The following is a 16,276-nucleotide window of genomic DNA, read 5'->3' as shown; positions in this document are numbered from 1 at the left end:
AAACTCCATAATTCAGTGTGCTAGGAGACTGACTTGAGCAAGCACACAACATGTTGCAAACTTGAGAATATCTTAAACAACCAGGAGGTTTTTAAATGTATCACATCACAAGAGTCAAAGTGGTTCACTGCTTATTTTGACACACTGTCTGCAAATTAAGTCATTCTATTTACATTTTGAAACAGTAATAAGAATCTGATGGAATGCATAAACATCATTAATGCTTTGGAATACCTTGGCACATTGCAATAGGACAATATGAAAGGAACATATACACTATGTGATCAAAAGTATGATCAAAAGTATCCAGACACCCCCAAAAACATATGTTTTTCATATTAGGTGCACTGTGCTGCCACCTCCAGCCAGGTATTGTATATCAGCGACCACAGTAGTCATTAAACACCATAAGAGAGCAGAATGGGGTGCTTTGTGGAACTCACGGACTTCGAACATGGTCAGGTGATTGGGTGTCACTTGTCATATGTCAGTACGCAAGATTTCCACACTCCTCAATATCACTAGGTCCACTGTTCTGAGGTGAAAGTGAAGTGGAAAAATGTGAAGGGACACATACAGCACAAAAGTGTACAGGCTGACCTTGTCTGTTGACTGCCAGAGATCGGAAACAGCTGAACAGGGTCGTAATGTGTAACAGGCAGATATCTATCCAGACCATCACACAGGAATTCCAAACTGCATCAGGATCCACTGCAAGTACTGTGACAGTTAGGCAGGAGGTGAGAAAACTTGGATTTCGTGGTCAAGTGGCTGCTCACAAGCCACACATCATGCTGGTAAATGCCAAATGAAGCCTGGCTTGATGTAAGGATCGTAAACATTGAATGATTGAACAATGGAAAAACATTGTGTGGAGTGACAGGTCACAGTACACAATGTGGCGATCCAATGGCAGGGTGTGGGTACAGCAAATGCCCAGTGAACGTCATCTGCCAGCGTGTGTAGTGCCAACAGTAAAATTCAGAGGTGGTGGTGTTGTGGTGTGCTATTGTTTTTCATGGAGCGGACTTGAACCCCTATCACAGCACAGGCCTGCACTGATGTTTCAAGCACCCTCTTGCTTCCCACTGTTGAAGAACAATTCGGGGATGGTGATTGCATCTTTCAACAAAACTGAGCACCTGTTCATAATGCACGGCCAGTGGTGGAGTGGTTACATGACAATAACATCCCTGTGATGGACTGGCCTGCACAGAGTCCTGACCTGAATCCTACAGAACACCTTTGGGATGTTTTGGAATGCCGACTTCATGCCAGGCCTCACCAACCAACATTGATACCTCTCCTCAATGCAGAACTCCATAAAGAACGGGCTGCCATTCCCCAAGAAACCTTCCAGAAATTGATTGAACGTATGCCTGTGAGAGTGGAAGCTGTCATCAAGGCTAAGGGTAGGCCAACACCATACTGAATTCCACCGTTACAGGTGGAGGTCACCACAAACTTGTAAGTTATTTTCAGCCACGTGTCTCAATACTTTTGATCACATAATGTATAATTATTTCAGTACAAACTTATCCCACACCATTGCCGTACTCCATCTGGAAGCAGGCTGCACGATTAAGAGTCTAGTCTTGTGTTGAACAATACAGGAAACATTCTTGCAGATTACAAAAAGTTTTCAAATCAAATATTTCATGCCTTTAAAGATAACCATGGTGTGTTTTGTTGGCTATGTACATATTCTAATGGCGACTGATAATGACTATGCTGGTAGCATCTGTTTCTCCTTCTTTTCTTTGTTACTGCATGTTTAAGAGCTTATGCTCCACCAAAAAGTGAATAAGCTACAGGTGTTTTGTGGCTCACCTGATTCTACTTCCACCAACATACCATAATTCCTGAGTTTTGCTTCAAATTAACAACTCAATAGTGTTAGGAATGTTGGAACTTCCATGAATGGATGATACAAGAACTTGTATCACACTCTCAAAACAGGCAGTGTCTTGATCTGGTGCGCTAACAAACATGATTGTTGATGCCCTGTAGTTAACACACTGAAAACACTAACAGTCGAAAATATATCCAGGGCATTATACACCTATGAATCCATCTCTTAGTAAAACAGTTCATGAACCTCTTATTTGGGCCAGCTGACATCTGCCTCCAAACAGTATTACTAAATCCTCCAGATGTCAACATGTCATCTTGTCTTGAGAGGTTCCAAGACTCAACAGCAATAAAACTAATTCAGGACCAGATGAGAACAATATTTCTCTCATCGTTTGATATGATGTAACTCTATGACCAGATGCAGTAACTACAACAGGAATACATGTGGTGTCTATTTAATTCTGTAATCACCCATTTCTATTTTATACAAAACTGAGCTAGGAACAGGATTATAACGCATTAATCATATCTCAATTCTGTCAGATTTCCCAGAAACAGTATTGTTGCTGAAGTATGATACTGAACTGGCACCTTTATACTGCAGTATCCTGTCTGCTTTCTTAACATAATGACTGATTCATGGTACTCAAAAGTTCTCTTTTATCAGAAAATGATGCAGAACAGGCTATTAGACAGTCCACACGACACGACAGTTACTTTACAAACCTTTTTTATGGCTAGATCCTTGTCACCAACTGAGCACAGGAACGTCTCTGTAACAACACGTTGCAATGTTTTACAAGAGAAAACATTTGTACTTTTCCCATACAGACAGAATCCCACATACATACACAAACTTACAGTTTGCGAGTTAGCAATATGGTTCAAATTAACTCCATCTAATGACAGTGTCCCTGAATAACATCATTTATAATTTCAATAATAATTTAATTCTGTACACTGCAAATATATTTTTATACAACAAATGTATTATTGGGTGGAATGGAAATAGCTTCAGAGTCTAATTTTCTGCTTGTTAATTTTTGTCAGCAACAAATGTACAACAGTACAATGGAGGAAGAAAATTTGGCAAATTATGCGCATAGGCTTCCATGGCTGAACTCAGTTTCCGTTACAGTGTGTATACATGGACAATGAAAAAAAATCCTGGATTTTTCCTGGATTTCTGAGTTACAAATACACCTTTCCCATGTTAAGTGACAGTATACTTTCCCTCAAAACCATAAAAATTATCAATATTTTGAATGGTTAAGATTTTATATACTGGCCTAAAGCTTCTCTGCACTTTAGAAAATGAACCCCGGGGGGGGGGGGGGGGGGGGGGGGGGGAAATCACATTTTGGAAAGATCTTTGATGTGCAGCGACATACATGTTGCATATTTTCATATTATGAAAAAATATATTTGAATTCCACCAAACACTGCACATAAGTTTCTGAAGCATTGAAATCAAGATTGCGATGCACTTTAGTAAGCCAATCGTAGATCATGTCGCATGATCACACCAGCTGACAGTAGCAGATATTCAGAGCATGGGACACATGATGTAGTCAGCCAATACCAACATCACTGTTAAGGAGCATGAACACATAACTGTGTAAAGTTAATGGTTTAAATTAATATATATAGTGCAGCTACAAGAAAATGTAAGCTTTCACATGTAATGTTGGTCTTCTTCTTACGTGTGTTACACTTTAAGACAAATAACACAAATGTGCGAGTAACATTTTAAATAATGACATAAATGACTGGTCTTCTGGGCTTGAAATGCTTCTAAGTGGCTGGCCCTCAAAGTGTTAAGCTTTAAATGAGAATCAAATGCTCTATGGTAAGAAATTCAAAGCACATTCACACATGTAAGGTAATTCATCTTGCATAAAATGAAATGTACTTTGAAAGTAATGCTTTTCAAACCATTATTCACAATACTTTCCCATGACCTGTTAGAATTCATTTCAGCTATTGCCAAAGAGCTCCAGAAAATGATGTTGCTGTGCATGCGTGCAGCTACAATGGTGTAGAAAGCCCATATATTTGTACCTGTATACAATTAAGAGTTCTTACATTACGTCATAACTGAAAAAGGGCATCAGAGGGAGCAATAGCATTGCAATTTTGTAAACCACACTAAAATGCATAATTCAGCTTAAAGTACACATTCTATGTCCAGATTCACAAAGAAGTAGGCCCCAGCCTGATATTAAGCATTTCAGTGTGGTTTTCAGGATATAAATTTTCTTGGCATATCAGTACTGTATTAACTCACGTTTTGGTTCTTTATCATGGCATGATGGCATATGTGCCAGAAGTTCATTTCAAATAAATGACCACCTCTGTGGAAAAGATTAATGAAAGTCAAATTTCTATATCAAATCGACAAAAATAACTTCATTGTTTTGCAAGACAATTAATGCTTGATTGCCAAAAACCTGGAAGTATAATAAAATCAGAAAACTGAAACTATTAATATATTTTAACCTTCTGTAATTATGTGAATGTATTTTAATTCACTTGATAGCTCCCAGCCACAGATATCTGTTTTGTTTTCATGTGAGGTGAGAGCTATAAACAAAGAGGAAACTCCCTCCCAACTACAACTCAGACAGCTCTGTGTATGCGCCAATCTGGCAGCTTGGGCACACCAGAAAAAGTTTTCTGGGTAGCATTTGGATACTTGTTACTACTGCTGATACAACTACCAGCCACACTTCATGCAGCCCCAAAACGGGAAAAGGTACTGCCCATACGCAACTGAACTGCACATGCACATGAGTCTGCTTGCAGTTGCTCAAATGAACCTAATGTACACTGTTGTGATGTCACGCTCATTGGAACAAGGCCTATGAGAAAGACAAAATGCATTTCTAATCATGTTAACTCATAACTGGGTGTTTACACACTAACAAGCATTGCATATTCTACTGAAATCTGCTTTTATAAGGTGTTACTGACTACTAGTACTACAACAAAATACAAAACTGTGTGGTAGCTGTAGTTTAAGATCTATGCTCTGCATAAATTGTATAATAGCTCATTTATAGTATTTAGTCTATAATATCACAGTCCTCATTTGATACAATATTTAGTGCCTCATCCAACCATTAAAATTTTATTGTACCCAGTACAACCATAACAAATTATTAGTAGGCATGTGGACTTTTTATCGTTGCAGGACTAATAAACAATAAGACTCCATAATAGCAGATTCCATAGAAGATGCAATTCTCATTTGTATGTCAACACGCAATTACAAGTTAACAGGTGCAGAAGCATAGTTTGTCTGCTGAGCTGAGCGAGTGAGTCAGTCAGGCCTACCTTCATGACAGATAAGCCGCGGCCTGTCTTTCTTGTGTGCCTCGCATTGGAAGCAGTTTATTGTTATGAAATGTTGCATAGTCTTTGTTCTTAAGCCTTTGACACATTTTGCTGTTGCCAGATGCTTGTGTGTGCACTGTGTTTTGTTGTTGTAAATGGTGCATTTCCTTTGCAATTTAAGTTTTATTTTTCATTTTTTTCACTCATTTATGTTTTATTGCTGCCATATTATTCTGCAGTATGAGACTAAAATGAAATTCTTTGTTAGAGTGTCAGTTCTTACTAGCCAAAATTACAAAAATTTAACTGCAAACCAAATCAATGAAAAATTCCTGGAATTCTAAAAAATTCCTCAGTTTTTCCCAGATGAAAAAATTCAAGGGTTTTTCCTGGATTTCCTGGTTCTCCTGGGGTGTATACACCATATGTTAATTCTCCTGGGTTTAAGATCTTGTTGTGTTTCAAAACACTTCAACATTTTATCCATTGTCACAAGCAGCCCTCATCAGTTTTACAGTGTAGACTATTGACCAAAAATGTACAACTCTGTATTCATTACTGGTCTGCTGTCCCTGTTATCATGTGTAAGGAAATAATTAAATATGTGTTGTAATTGGATGATGAATGGGAGAGAGAAGAGGGGTGAGATGCTTTTATTGAAGATAATTTTAGTTTGATTGAGCAATTTTGTTGAATCAGGTTGGAAAAATAGTTGTTCTGTAATACTGCTCCCATAATATCAAATGGTGACAGAGATATGTCAGAGTGCCTTTTGCTTACTTCTGCAGTGTTTACTGCCATGCCTGATGAGGCAGCCTTATAGGCACTCTCTGCCTCTAGAGCAGCATAACAATAATTTGCTTCTGTTATGAAAGTTCATATCACTTAGCCATTTAACTTTTTCCGTCACCTCTCACATCTTACTCTGTTAACTGATTGCTTGAGAAATATGAATTATTTTTTGTTGCTATACAGGCCTACGAAACTCATTTTGAATTTTGGTGTTTCGCAATTACCAATTTATTGTGCTGTTCAACTGTATCTGACACAAAGGCACCTTTAAGTGTATGTTAATAGGGTGTTCCATTTAAGCGGTGCATAATACTACTACTACTACTACTACTACTACTACTACTACTCCCCCCCCCCCCCTCCTCCTCCTCTCTCTGACTGACACACACACACACACACACACACACACACACACACTGTTGCTACTGCAATAGTTTGGCTCGATGCCCACTTATCATAACAAATCCCCCATGAAGTCAGAAATATCCTCCACATAGCGTGTAAGGGCAGTGCACCATTCCACTTTGTCCTCTTGGGTGGCTCATTTCATGTTTTCAAAACATTGTCAGCAGCTCCCACTCTATAACAATTGGCTCCAAAGTTGTAATGTATCTTTTATGGCTCTGTGTTCAAGTTCTCATTAAAATCATTCTACGTGTACTGCCACATAATCTTATTTCTCATTTCAGATATGTTGTAACAGTCTTCGTGAAGCAACAGCCAAATTTAGCTGGGGAATGAATGTTTCAAATATACTGTTTTGCTATCAATGTTGTAAGACAATCTACAAAAAATCAGTGGCAAGGTGTGAGGAAAGTGTTTTCCTGCTTCATGTGCTGTTTGTTTAGCCAGTTGTTGCATTATCTAGTGAGGTAGCTCCCTACAATGAAACATAGTCTATTGTACCAGGTTTTCTGGCAACTGGGAAGTTGAGAGCCTGTAGTCGTCATCTCTACTGATATTGTTAACCACTTCAGGATATCAATCGTCTTTCTTATTTTGTGTGTGCACCTCCCATGTACCTACGAAAGTTCATGGGCTGCCCACAATCACATTGGTGCTTCACTGGTGCCCATCTGTGCTTCCCTGAAGCATTATAACACTCATACTCTGCCATGCACATACTAACATGCTTTCCAGTTTCCCCAATGTAGGCAGCACCACACTCACAATGTTTCTTGTAGGCATTTGCACTACTGAGGACTCTTATTGCTTTCTCAATGGAGCCTACCAAATTCTGGAACCTGAGGCCACGCTGTAAAACTGATGAAATGCCTCTTTGGCAAAGCACTTTGCCCACTTGTCGCTGACACCCTTGACATAAGGTAAGTGCACCACCGCAAACCTCACCTTTATTTCACTTTCAACGTGTAACTCCCAGTTGAGCTTTGTAGCTCTTATTATTATTATTATTATTTCGCTGTCATACTTGTTGGCTCAGAATGTGTTACGTAACTATTAGATCTTGCTTGTATTGCTACTGTGGTGGGTTCATGATGTCAGCTTGTGTACGATGGAACATTTCTGACCTATATGAAGGTAGGTTGGTTGGTTGGTTTGGGGAAGGAGACCAGACAGCATGGTCATCGGTCTCATCGGATTAAGGAAGGATGGGGAAGGAAGTCGGCCGTGCCCTTTCAGAGGAACCATCCCGGCATTTGCCTGGAGTGATATAGGGAAATCACGGAAAACCTAAATCAGGATGGCCGGACGCGGGATTGAACCGTCGTCCTCCCGAATGCGAGTCCAGTGTCGAACCACTGCGCCACCCCGCTCGGTCTATATGAAGGTAGGATTTGGGATGCATGCAGCACTTGGTGTGTTTTAGTTTCTGGTAAACCTTGTGTCCCAGTTTGTCATGGGAGTCCTGTATATCTCTATGTCCAGGAACAGAACTGCAATGTTACTTTCTTGCCCTGCCATAAACTGAATGCTGTTTAGCAAACTGTTAATATGCCGATGGAACTACCGCAGTTCTGCTTCTACATGCAGCCAAATGTCTAAAAGAGTCTTCCATGTACTGCAGCCAACAGCCTGGGTAGAAATGTGTGAAGCTTAAAGCAGTTTGCTGAAAAATTTGTGTCCTGGTAACTGCTGCTATTCGAGAGAGGGAGGAACCTTCTACCACTCTACCTGTTTTTAATAACATTTACCACACCAGATGAAATAGGTTGATGTCAATCATAACTGCACCGAGTCATATACATCAGATGACATTCATTCCTGACAGATGCTAATAACCTATTCTGTTGACATGTTGCTGAAGAGAGGTTTCATGTCAATGCTGATCGTTATATCAGGTTCCTGTCTGTGCTCCTCCCATATAAGATGCATGATGCGAGTTGAATCCTTCACAAACAATTCTGCCTGTCCCACAAAGATACGATGTTTCTAGACAGATACTTCTTCATGTTATAGGTGGGTGAGTCTTGGGGGGGGGGGGGGGGGGGAGGGAGGCCCTTATGAATCTTAAGTCTCTGATAAATTGTATCACAAGACTTTGGTAAAGAGTCCCTTAATGTCATAATCAATTCTGAAGTCTTAAAAGGCTCAAGTCTTCACAATAATCTTAATTGTAGACCACTCCCAAGTTTTTCATAGATGTGATCACTCAATAAATGATTTTTTTCCATTCATATTGCAACTGTGGCATTCCCTTTATCTTCATGGAAAATCAAAATGTTCTCATTTGCCGTAAGTTGTTCTACAATTCTTTCTTCTTGAGCGATGTTATGTTTGAGACATCTTTAAGACTCCTGAAGCTTCCCTGTCTTAACTTTTCAGTTTTGACTTGTGGGACCTGCGTGAGTGCCATTTCAACTTACTGAATAATTTTGTTCATAGATATCCTTGTAAGTGTTGCTGCCATGTTTAGCCCCTTAACAGTACTGTCTTACTGCTCCATGGATGAACAGTGATGATTGATTGATGATGGTTCAAGATACATCCATCTTATGCACATGTTGTGTGTCTGCTTTAGTAGTTCCTTCAATTTCTTCTTCTGGTGACTGCACGTCTACAACAGCCACATGTTATTGGTGAAATAATTAGCAGCATCTATAACAACATGATATAAATGGTAAGAAACAGAGAAGAATGGCTACATCAACAACGCATAGGCTTTGGTATTCGATGATGATGGTACTTGTAGAACAATTCTTTATCCATGCAATCATATCTGTACATTACTCTTTTGATTTTGTTCTATTCTTTGGTGAGTGGGGCAACCACAGCTGCAAAAATCCATTTGAATAATATATAACCGCAACAGCTGCCGTGAGAAGATATATTGATCTCCTATTGATTCACAGCTAGTTTTGTGACTATAAAGTAACATCGTCAAATGCCAAACAATTAACTTTCTTAGGCATGAAAGCCATCCTACAATACAACATAGATGTTCCCTATCCCCATGCTGATCATAGCACAAAAACACAACCGCCAAAAACTTGACAGTGAACTACACACACTATCTAACACAAATAACAATGAGAGGACTTTCGTGGAGGAGCCTGGTCCACTGTATAGCATGTACTCATATTAGTACATGCCATGCTGTGGATGGGGCCATTATGCAAGTCCTCTCACTGTTGCTGATGTTAAATCCTGCATGTAGTCCACCGTCAAGTTTTTGGCAGTTGTGTTTCTATGCTATGATCAGCATGAGCATAGGGGACATCTACACACATCAAAAAAAGGTTTTGCATCACCTCCGTTTTGAAAGTTCAAGAATTTGCAGAGAAAATTGGAATTGAGATCAATATAAACATCACTTCCGCCCTTTTTATTACTCATGAAAACCACACATTGCATGTTGTACCACCATATAGTGAGACCTTCAGAGGTGGTGGTCCAGATTGCTGTACACACCGGTACCTCTAATACCCAGTAGCACATACTCTTGCATTGATGCATGCCTGTAATCATCATGGCATACTATCCACAAGTTGATCAAGGCATTGTTGGTCCAGATTGTCCCACTACTCAATGGCAATTTGGCGTAGAACCCTCAGAGTGGTTGATGGGTCACATCGTCCATAAACAGCCCTTTTCAATTTATCCCAGGCATGCTCGATAGGTTCATGTCTGGAGAACATGCTGGCCACTCTAGTCGAGCGATGTTGTTATCCTGAAGGGAGTCATTCACAAGATGTGCATGATGAGGGTGCGAATTTTCATCCAGGAAAACGAATGCCTTGCCAATATGCTGCCGATATGGTTGCACTATCGGTCGGAGGACAATATTCACGTATCGTACAGCCATTACTTAGCCTTCCATGACCACCATCGGTGTACATTGGCCCCACATAATATCACCCCAAAACAGCAGGGAAACTCCACCTTGCTGCACTCACTGGACAGTGTGTCTAAGGCGTTCAGCCTGACCGGGTCGCCTCCAAACATGTCTCCAATGATTGTCTGGTTGAAGGCATGCCGTGACACTCTTCAGTGAAGAGAACATGATGCCAATTCTGAGCAGTCCATTCGATATGTTGTTGGGCCCATCTGTACCATGCTGCATGGTGTAGTGGTTGCAAAGATCAACCTCGTCATGGATGTCAAAAGTGGAGTTGCGCATCATGCAGCATATTGCGCACAGTTTGAGTCATAACATGACATCCTGTGGCTGCACGAAAAGCATTATTCAACATGGTGGCATATCTGTCAGGGTTCCTTCAAGCCATTATCTCTAGGTAGCAGTCATCCACTGCAGAAGTAGCCCTTGGGCGGCCTGAGCTAGGCATGTCATCGACAGTTCCTGTCTCTCTTTATCTCCTCCATGTCTGAACAACATCGCTTTGGTTCACTCCAAGACGCCATGTTGAGAGCCCTTCCTGGCACAAAGTAACAATGTGAATGTAATCGAACTGTGGTATTGACCGTCTAGGCATGGTTGAACTACAGACAATGACTGGAACTGATCGGCTGTCAGACCCCGTCTGTCGAATAGGTGCTGCTCATGCATGGTTGTTTACATCTTTGGGCAGGTTTAGTGACATCTCTGAACAGTCAAAGGGACTGTGTCTGTGATACAACATCCACAGTCAACGTTTATCTTCAGGAGTTCTGGGAACCGGGGCGATGCAAAACTTATTTTGATGCATGTGTTGTACTGACAGATGACCTTCATGTCTAAAAAGGTCAACTGGTCGCCGTCTAAGGATGTGACTTTATAGCCACGAAACTAGTTGTGAATCAATAGGAGACCAATGTATCTTCTAATGATAGCTGTTGCAGTTATTCATTATTCAAACTGTTCCATTCAATCACTAATAATTTGAACAGTCTACATATATACTCTATAAGCTACCACAAAGTGCATGGCGGAGGGTACCTTGTACCACTACTAGTCATTTCCTTTCCTGTTCCACTCGCAAATAGAGTTAAGTGAAGAACTACCTATATGTAGTGGTCTAGGGGTAAACATATCTGATTAGTAATCAAAATGTCCTCAGTTGCGGATTCGAACCTGCCACCACTTAAGTTTTGAATAAAAATCATCAGCTTTGACAGTTGAAGACTTCTGGCAAAAGAAGTCACTCTCATTCTGCCGACCTCCTTGTCAAAGAGGGCGGAGGACCAGACAGGCTCAGAGCAGTATCTTGCCCTTGGGATGGGAAACTGCCCCTAAAGGTGGAAGAATCAGCACTGATCAATGGCATGAGGATGCAGAAGGCAATGGAAGCACTGCATTAAAGGCATATAATGTGTATCCACAGGACATGTAGCCTGTAACTGAAGTAGTGTTACGATAATCTCTCCATTGGCAAAATATTTCGGAACAGACCCTCATTTGGATCTCTGGGAGAGGTGACCATGAGAAAAAGATTGAATAACCAAAGAAAGGGATAACATTCTATGAGTTGGGACATGGAATATTAGAAGTCTGAACATGGTAGGGAAGCTAGAAAATCTGAAAAGGAAAATCTAAAGGCCCGATCTAGATATAGTTGGGGTCAGTGAAGTGAAATGGAAAGAAGACAAATATCTAGTCAGATGAGTATAGGGTAATATTAACAGCAGCAGAGAATGGTATAACGAAGTACGATTCATTATAAATAGGAAGGTAGAACAGAGAATGTGTTACTGTGAACAGTTCAGTGATAGGGTTGTTGTCATCAGAATTGACAGCAAACCAGCACCAACAGTAATAGTTCAGGTACACACACCAACGTCGCAAGCTGAAGATGAAGAGAGAGAGAAAATACATGAGGATATCAAATGAGTAATTCAATATGTAAAGGGAGATGAAAATCTAATAGTCATGGGAGATTGGAATGCAGTTGTAGGGGAAGGAGTAGAAGAAAGCGTAGTAGGAAAATATGGCCTTGGTGTTAGGAATGAGAGAAGAGAAAGACTAATTAAGTACTGCAATAAATATCAGCTAGTAATAGCGAATACTCTGTTCAAGGATCACAAGAGGTGGAGGCATACTTTGAAAAGGCTAGGAGATACAGGAAGATTTCAAATAGATTACATCATGATCAGGCAGAGATTATGAAATCAGATACTTGATTGTATGGCGTACCTAGGAGCAGATATAGACTCAGATGACAATTTAGTAGTGATGAAGAGTAAGTTGAAGTTTAAAAGACTAGTCAGGAAGAATCAATACATAAAGAAGTGGAATACAGAAGTATTAAGGAATGAAGAAGTATGCTTGAAGTTCTCTAAGGCTATAGATACTGTGATAAGGAATAGGGCAGTAAGCAGTTCAGTTGAAGAGCAGCAAACATCTCTAAAAAGCATAATCACAGAAGCTAGAAAGGAATACATAGGTACACAGAAGGTAACTGGGAAGAAACCAAAGATAACAGAAGAAATACTTCAGTTGATCGATGAAAGAAGGAAGTACAGAAATGTTACGGAAATTCAGGAATACAGAAATAAAAGTCATTTAGGAATAAAATAAACAGGAAGTGCAAGGAAGCTAAGGCTATCTAGTGGATAGATGGAAAGAGCACACTGAAGGCCTGTGTGAGGTGGAACACTTGTCTGATGTGACTGAAGAAGAAATAGGAGTCAATAGGGAAGAGATAGGGGATCTTGTATTAGAATCAGAATTTAGAAGAGCATTGGAAGACTTAAGATCATATTAGGCAGAAGGGATAGATAAAATTCCACCAGAATTTATAAAATCACTGGGGGAAGTTGCAACAAAACAACTACTCACGTTTGTGTGTAGAATGTATGAATCTGGCGATATACCATATGACTTTCGGAAAAATATCATCCACACAATTCTGAAGACTACAAGAGCTGACAAGTGCAAGAATTATCATACAATCAGCTTAACAGCTCAAGCATACAAGTTGCTGACAAGAACAATATACAGATGAATGGAAAAGAAAATTAACGATCTGTTAAATAACGATCAGTTTGGCTTTAGGAAAAATATAGACACCAGAGAGGCAGTTCTGACATTATGGCTGATAATGGAAGCAAGACTAAAGAAAAAGCAAGACATGTTCATAGAATTCATCAACCTGGAAAAAGTGTTCGACAATATCAACTGGTGCAAGACAAAATTCTAAGGAAAATAGGGGTAAGCTATAGGGAGAGATGGGTAATATACAACATGTACAAGAGCCAAGAGGGAATAATGGAGTCGAAGATCAAGAATGAAGTGCTTGGATTAAAATGGGTTTAAGACTTTCTTTTGCCTCTACTGTTCAATCTATACATCAAAGAATCAATTATGGAAATAAAAGAAATGTTCAAGAGTGGGGAACTAAAATTCAAGATGAAGAGATATCAATGATAAGATTTGATGATGACATTGCAATCCTCAGTGAAAGTGAAGAAGAATTACAAGGTCTGCTGTATGGAATGAGTCTGCTGAGTACAGAATACAGATAGAGAGTAAATTGAAGAAAGACAGAAGTAATTAGATGTAACAGAAATGAGAACAGTGAGAAAATTAACATTAGGATTGATAGTCACAAAGTAGATAAAGTTGAGGAATTCTGCCACCTCGGCAGTAAAATAACCCATGATGGATGGAGCAAACATTGGCAAAAACGGCATTCCTGGCCAGGAGAAGTCTACTAGTATCAAATATAGGTCATAATTTTATAAAGAAATTTCTGAGAATGTACATTTGGAGCACAGCATTGTGTGGTAGTGAAACATGGACTGTGGGAAAACTAGAAAAGAAGAGAATCGGAGCATTTGAGATGTGGTGCTACAGACGAATGTTGAATATTAGGTGGACTGATAAGGTAAGGAATGAGGAGGTTCTGTGCAGAATTGGAGAGGAAAGGAATATATGGAAAACACTGACAAGACGAAGGGACAGAAAGGCAGGACATCTGTTAAGACATCAGGGAATAACTTCCACGGTATTAGGGGGAACTGTAGAGGGTAAAAACTGTGTAGAAGACATAGATTGGAATACATCCAGAAAATAATGGCTGACATAGGGTGTAGGTGCTATTCTGAGATGAAGAGGTTGACACAGGAGAGGAGGTCATGGTGGGCCACATCAAACCAGTCAGGAGACTGATGAATTGATGACAAAAAAGCTTCTGTATGAGCTCTAGTTTCTCTCTTCTTAGCTTTGTGGTCTTATGCAAGATGCACACTGGTGGCAGTAGAACTATTCTGCAGTAAGCTCCAAATGCCATTTCTCTGAATGTTCTCAACAGTGCTCCTCGAAAGAATGTCCCCTTCCTTCCTTGAGCTGCTGAAGCATTTCTGTACTTCTTGCATGTTTATCAAACCTACTGGTAATAAATCTAGCAGCCTGTCTCTGAACTGCTTCAATGTCTTCCTTTAATCCAACCTTGAGGGGATCCCAAACACATAAGCTGTACTCAAGGATGGATCACTATAGTGTTCTATACATGGTCTCCTTTACAGATGAAACACGCTTTCCTAAAATTGTCCCAATAAACTGATGTCGACCATTAGCCTTCCACACTGCAATCCCTACATCCCCATACCATTTAATATCACTTTGCAGCATTATGCCTACATACTTAATCAACGTGATTGTGTCAAGCAGCACACTACTAATGCTGTATTCGATCATTATGGTTCTGTTTTTCCTACTCATTTGCATTAACTTACTGCCATTCATTACACCAAAATAGAAATTTTTTTCCAAGTCGTCCTGTATCTTCCTGCAGTCATTCAATGCCAACACCTTCCATTACACCACAACATCATCAGCAAACAGCCACAGATTGCTGCTCACCCTCTTCATCAGATCATTTATGTATACAGACAATAACAACAGTCTTATCTCATTTTCCTGGTACACTCCTAATGATACCCTTGACACTGATGAACACTTGCCATTAGGACAACATATTGGATTCTGTTACCTAAGACGTCTTTAAGCCACTGATATACATGGGAACTTGTTCTGTATGCTCATATCTTCATAAACATCTGCAGTCACACATCGTGTCAAACACTTTTTGGAAATCTAGGAATATGGAATCTGCCTTTTGCCCTTTATCCATAGTTTACAGAATACCATATGAGAAAATGACAAGGTGAGTTTTGCAAGAATGATGCTTTCGAAAACCATGCCGATGTGTGGACAGAAGCTTTTCTGTCTCATGGAAATTTATTGTGTTCAAACTGAGAATATACTGAAAAATTCTGAAGCAAATCAGTGTTAAGGATATTGGTCTGTAATTTTGTGGGTCTGTTCTTTTATCCTTCTTATATACAGGAGTCACCTGCACTTATTTTTAGTCGCTTGGGACTTTGCACTGTGCGAGAGATTCATGATAAATGCAAGCTAAGTAAGGGGCCAATGCCGTAGAGTATTCTTCATAAAACCAAACTGGATGTCCAGCTGAACCTGGTGAGTTATTTGTTTTCAACTCTTTCTGTTGCTTCTTTATGTCAGAGATGTCTATTAGTAAGTTCTCCATAAAGGAGTCTGTATTATGGACGAATGATAGTATGTTTGTTTGATCCTCCTGCATTAATGATTTCTAAAATGTGAGATTTTGAAACTTCAGCTTTCGTTTTTCTATCTTCTATTGTTACACCAGACTGGCCAACAAGCGACTGGACAGAAGTGTTCGACCTGCTTAGCAATTTTATGTAGGACTAGAATGCTCTCTGGTTCTTGATAAGATCTTTTGCTAAAAGTATGATGGTTTTAGTTGTTGTATGCTTCACACATTGATCTTTTTACAGACACAAGAATCTCTATTAACTTTTGCCAGTCATTAATTGCACATTCTCTTTTCAACGGACAGTGTAACAGTCTTTGCTTCCTCAGCATTTTAAGAATTTTGTTATTAAACCATAGCAGGTCTTTGCCATCCTT

General features: G+C 39.8%; 1 protein-coding gene across 2 annotated transcripts in view; it reads right to left on the bottom strand.

Moving 5' to 3' along the window:
• The window catches only part of LOC124555784 (PDZ domain-containing protein 8), a 236,876-nt gene that overhangs the window by 25,680 nt on the left and 194,920 nt on the right, over window positions 1-16,276 (bottom strand). The window contains exon 12 of one of the 2 annotated variants that reach the window (XM_047129840.1): window positions 2,581-2,627. The exons of the other annotated variant lie outside the window; for it this stretch is intronic. Coding sequence (XP_046985796.1) covers window positions 2,592-2,627 — 36 coding nt within the window. The 3' untranslated portion in view covers window positions 2,581-2,591. The remainder of the gene's footprint in view (window positions 1-2,580; window positions 2,628-16,276) is intronic. 2 annotated transcript variants of the gene reach the window in all.

The sequence above is a fragment of the Schistocerca americana genome, chromosome X (genome assembly GCF_021461395.2).
Source record: "Schistocerca americana isolate TAMUIC-IGC-003095 chromosome X, iqSchAmer2.1, whole genome shotgun sequence".
Taxonomy (NCBI): domain Eukaryota; kingdom Metazoa; phylum Arthropoda; class Insecta; order Orthoptera; family Acrididae; genus Schistocerca; species Schistocerca americana.
The sequence above is the reverse complement of the archived record's forward strand: the minus strand, read 5'-3'. Positions and strand labels throughout refer to the sequence as shown.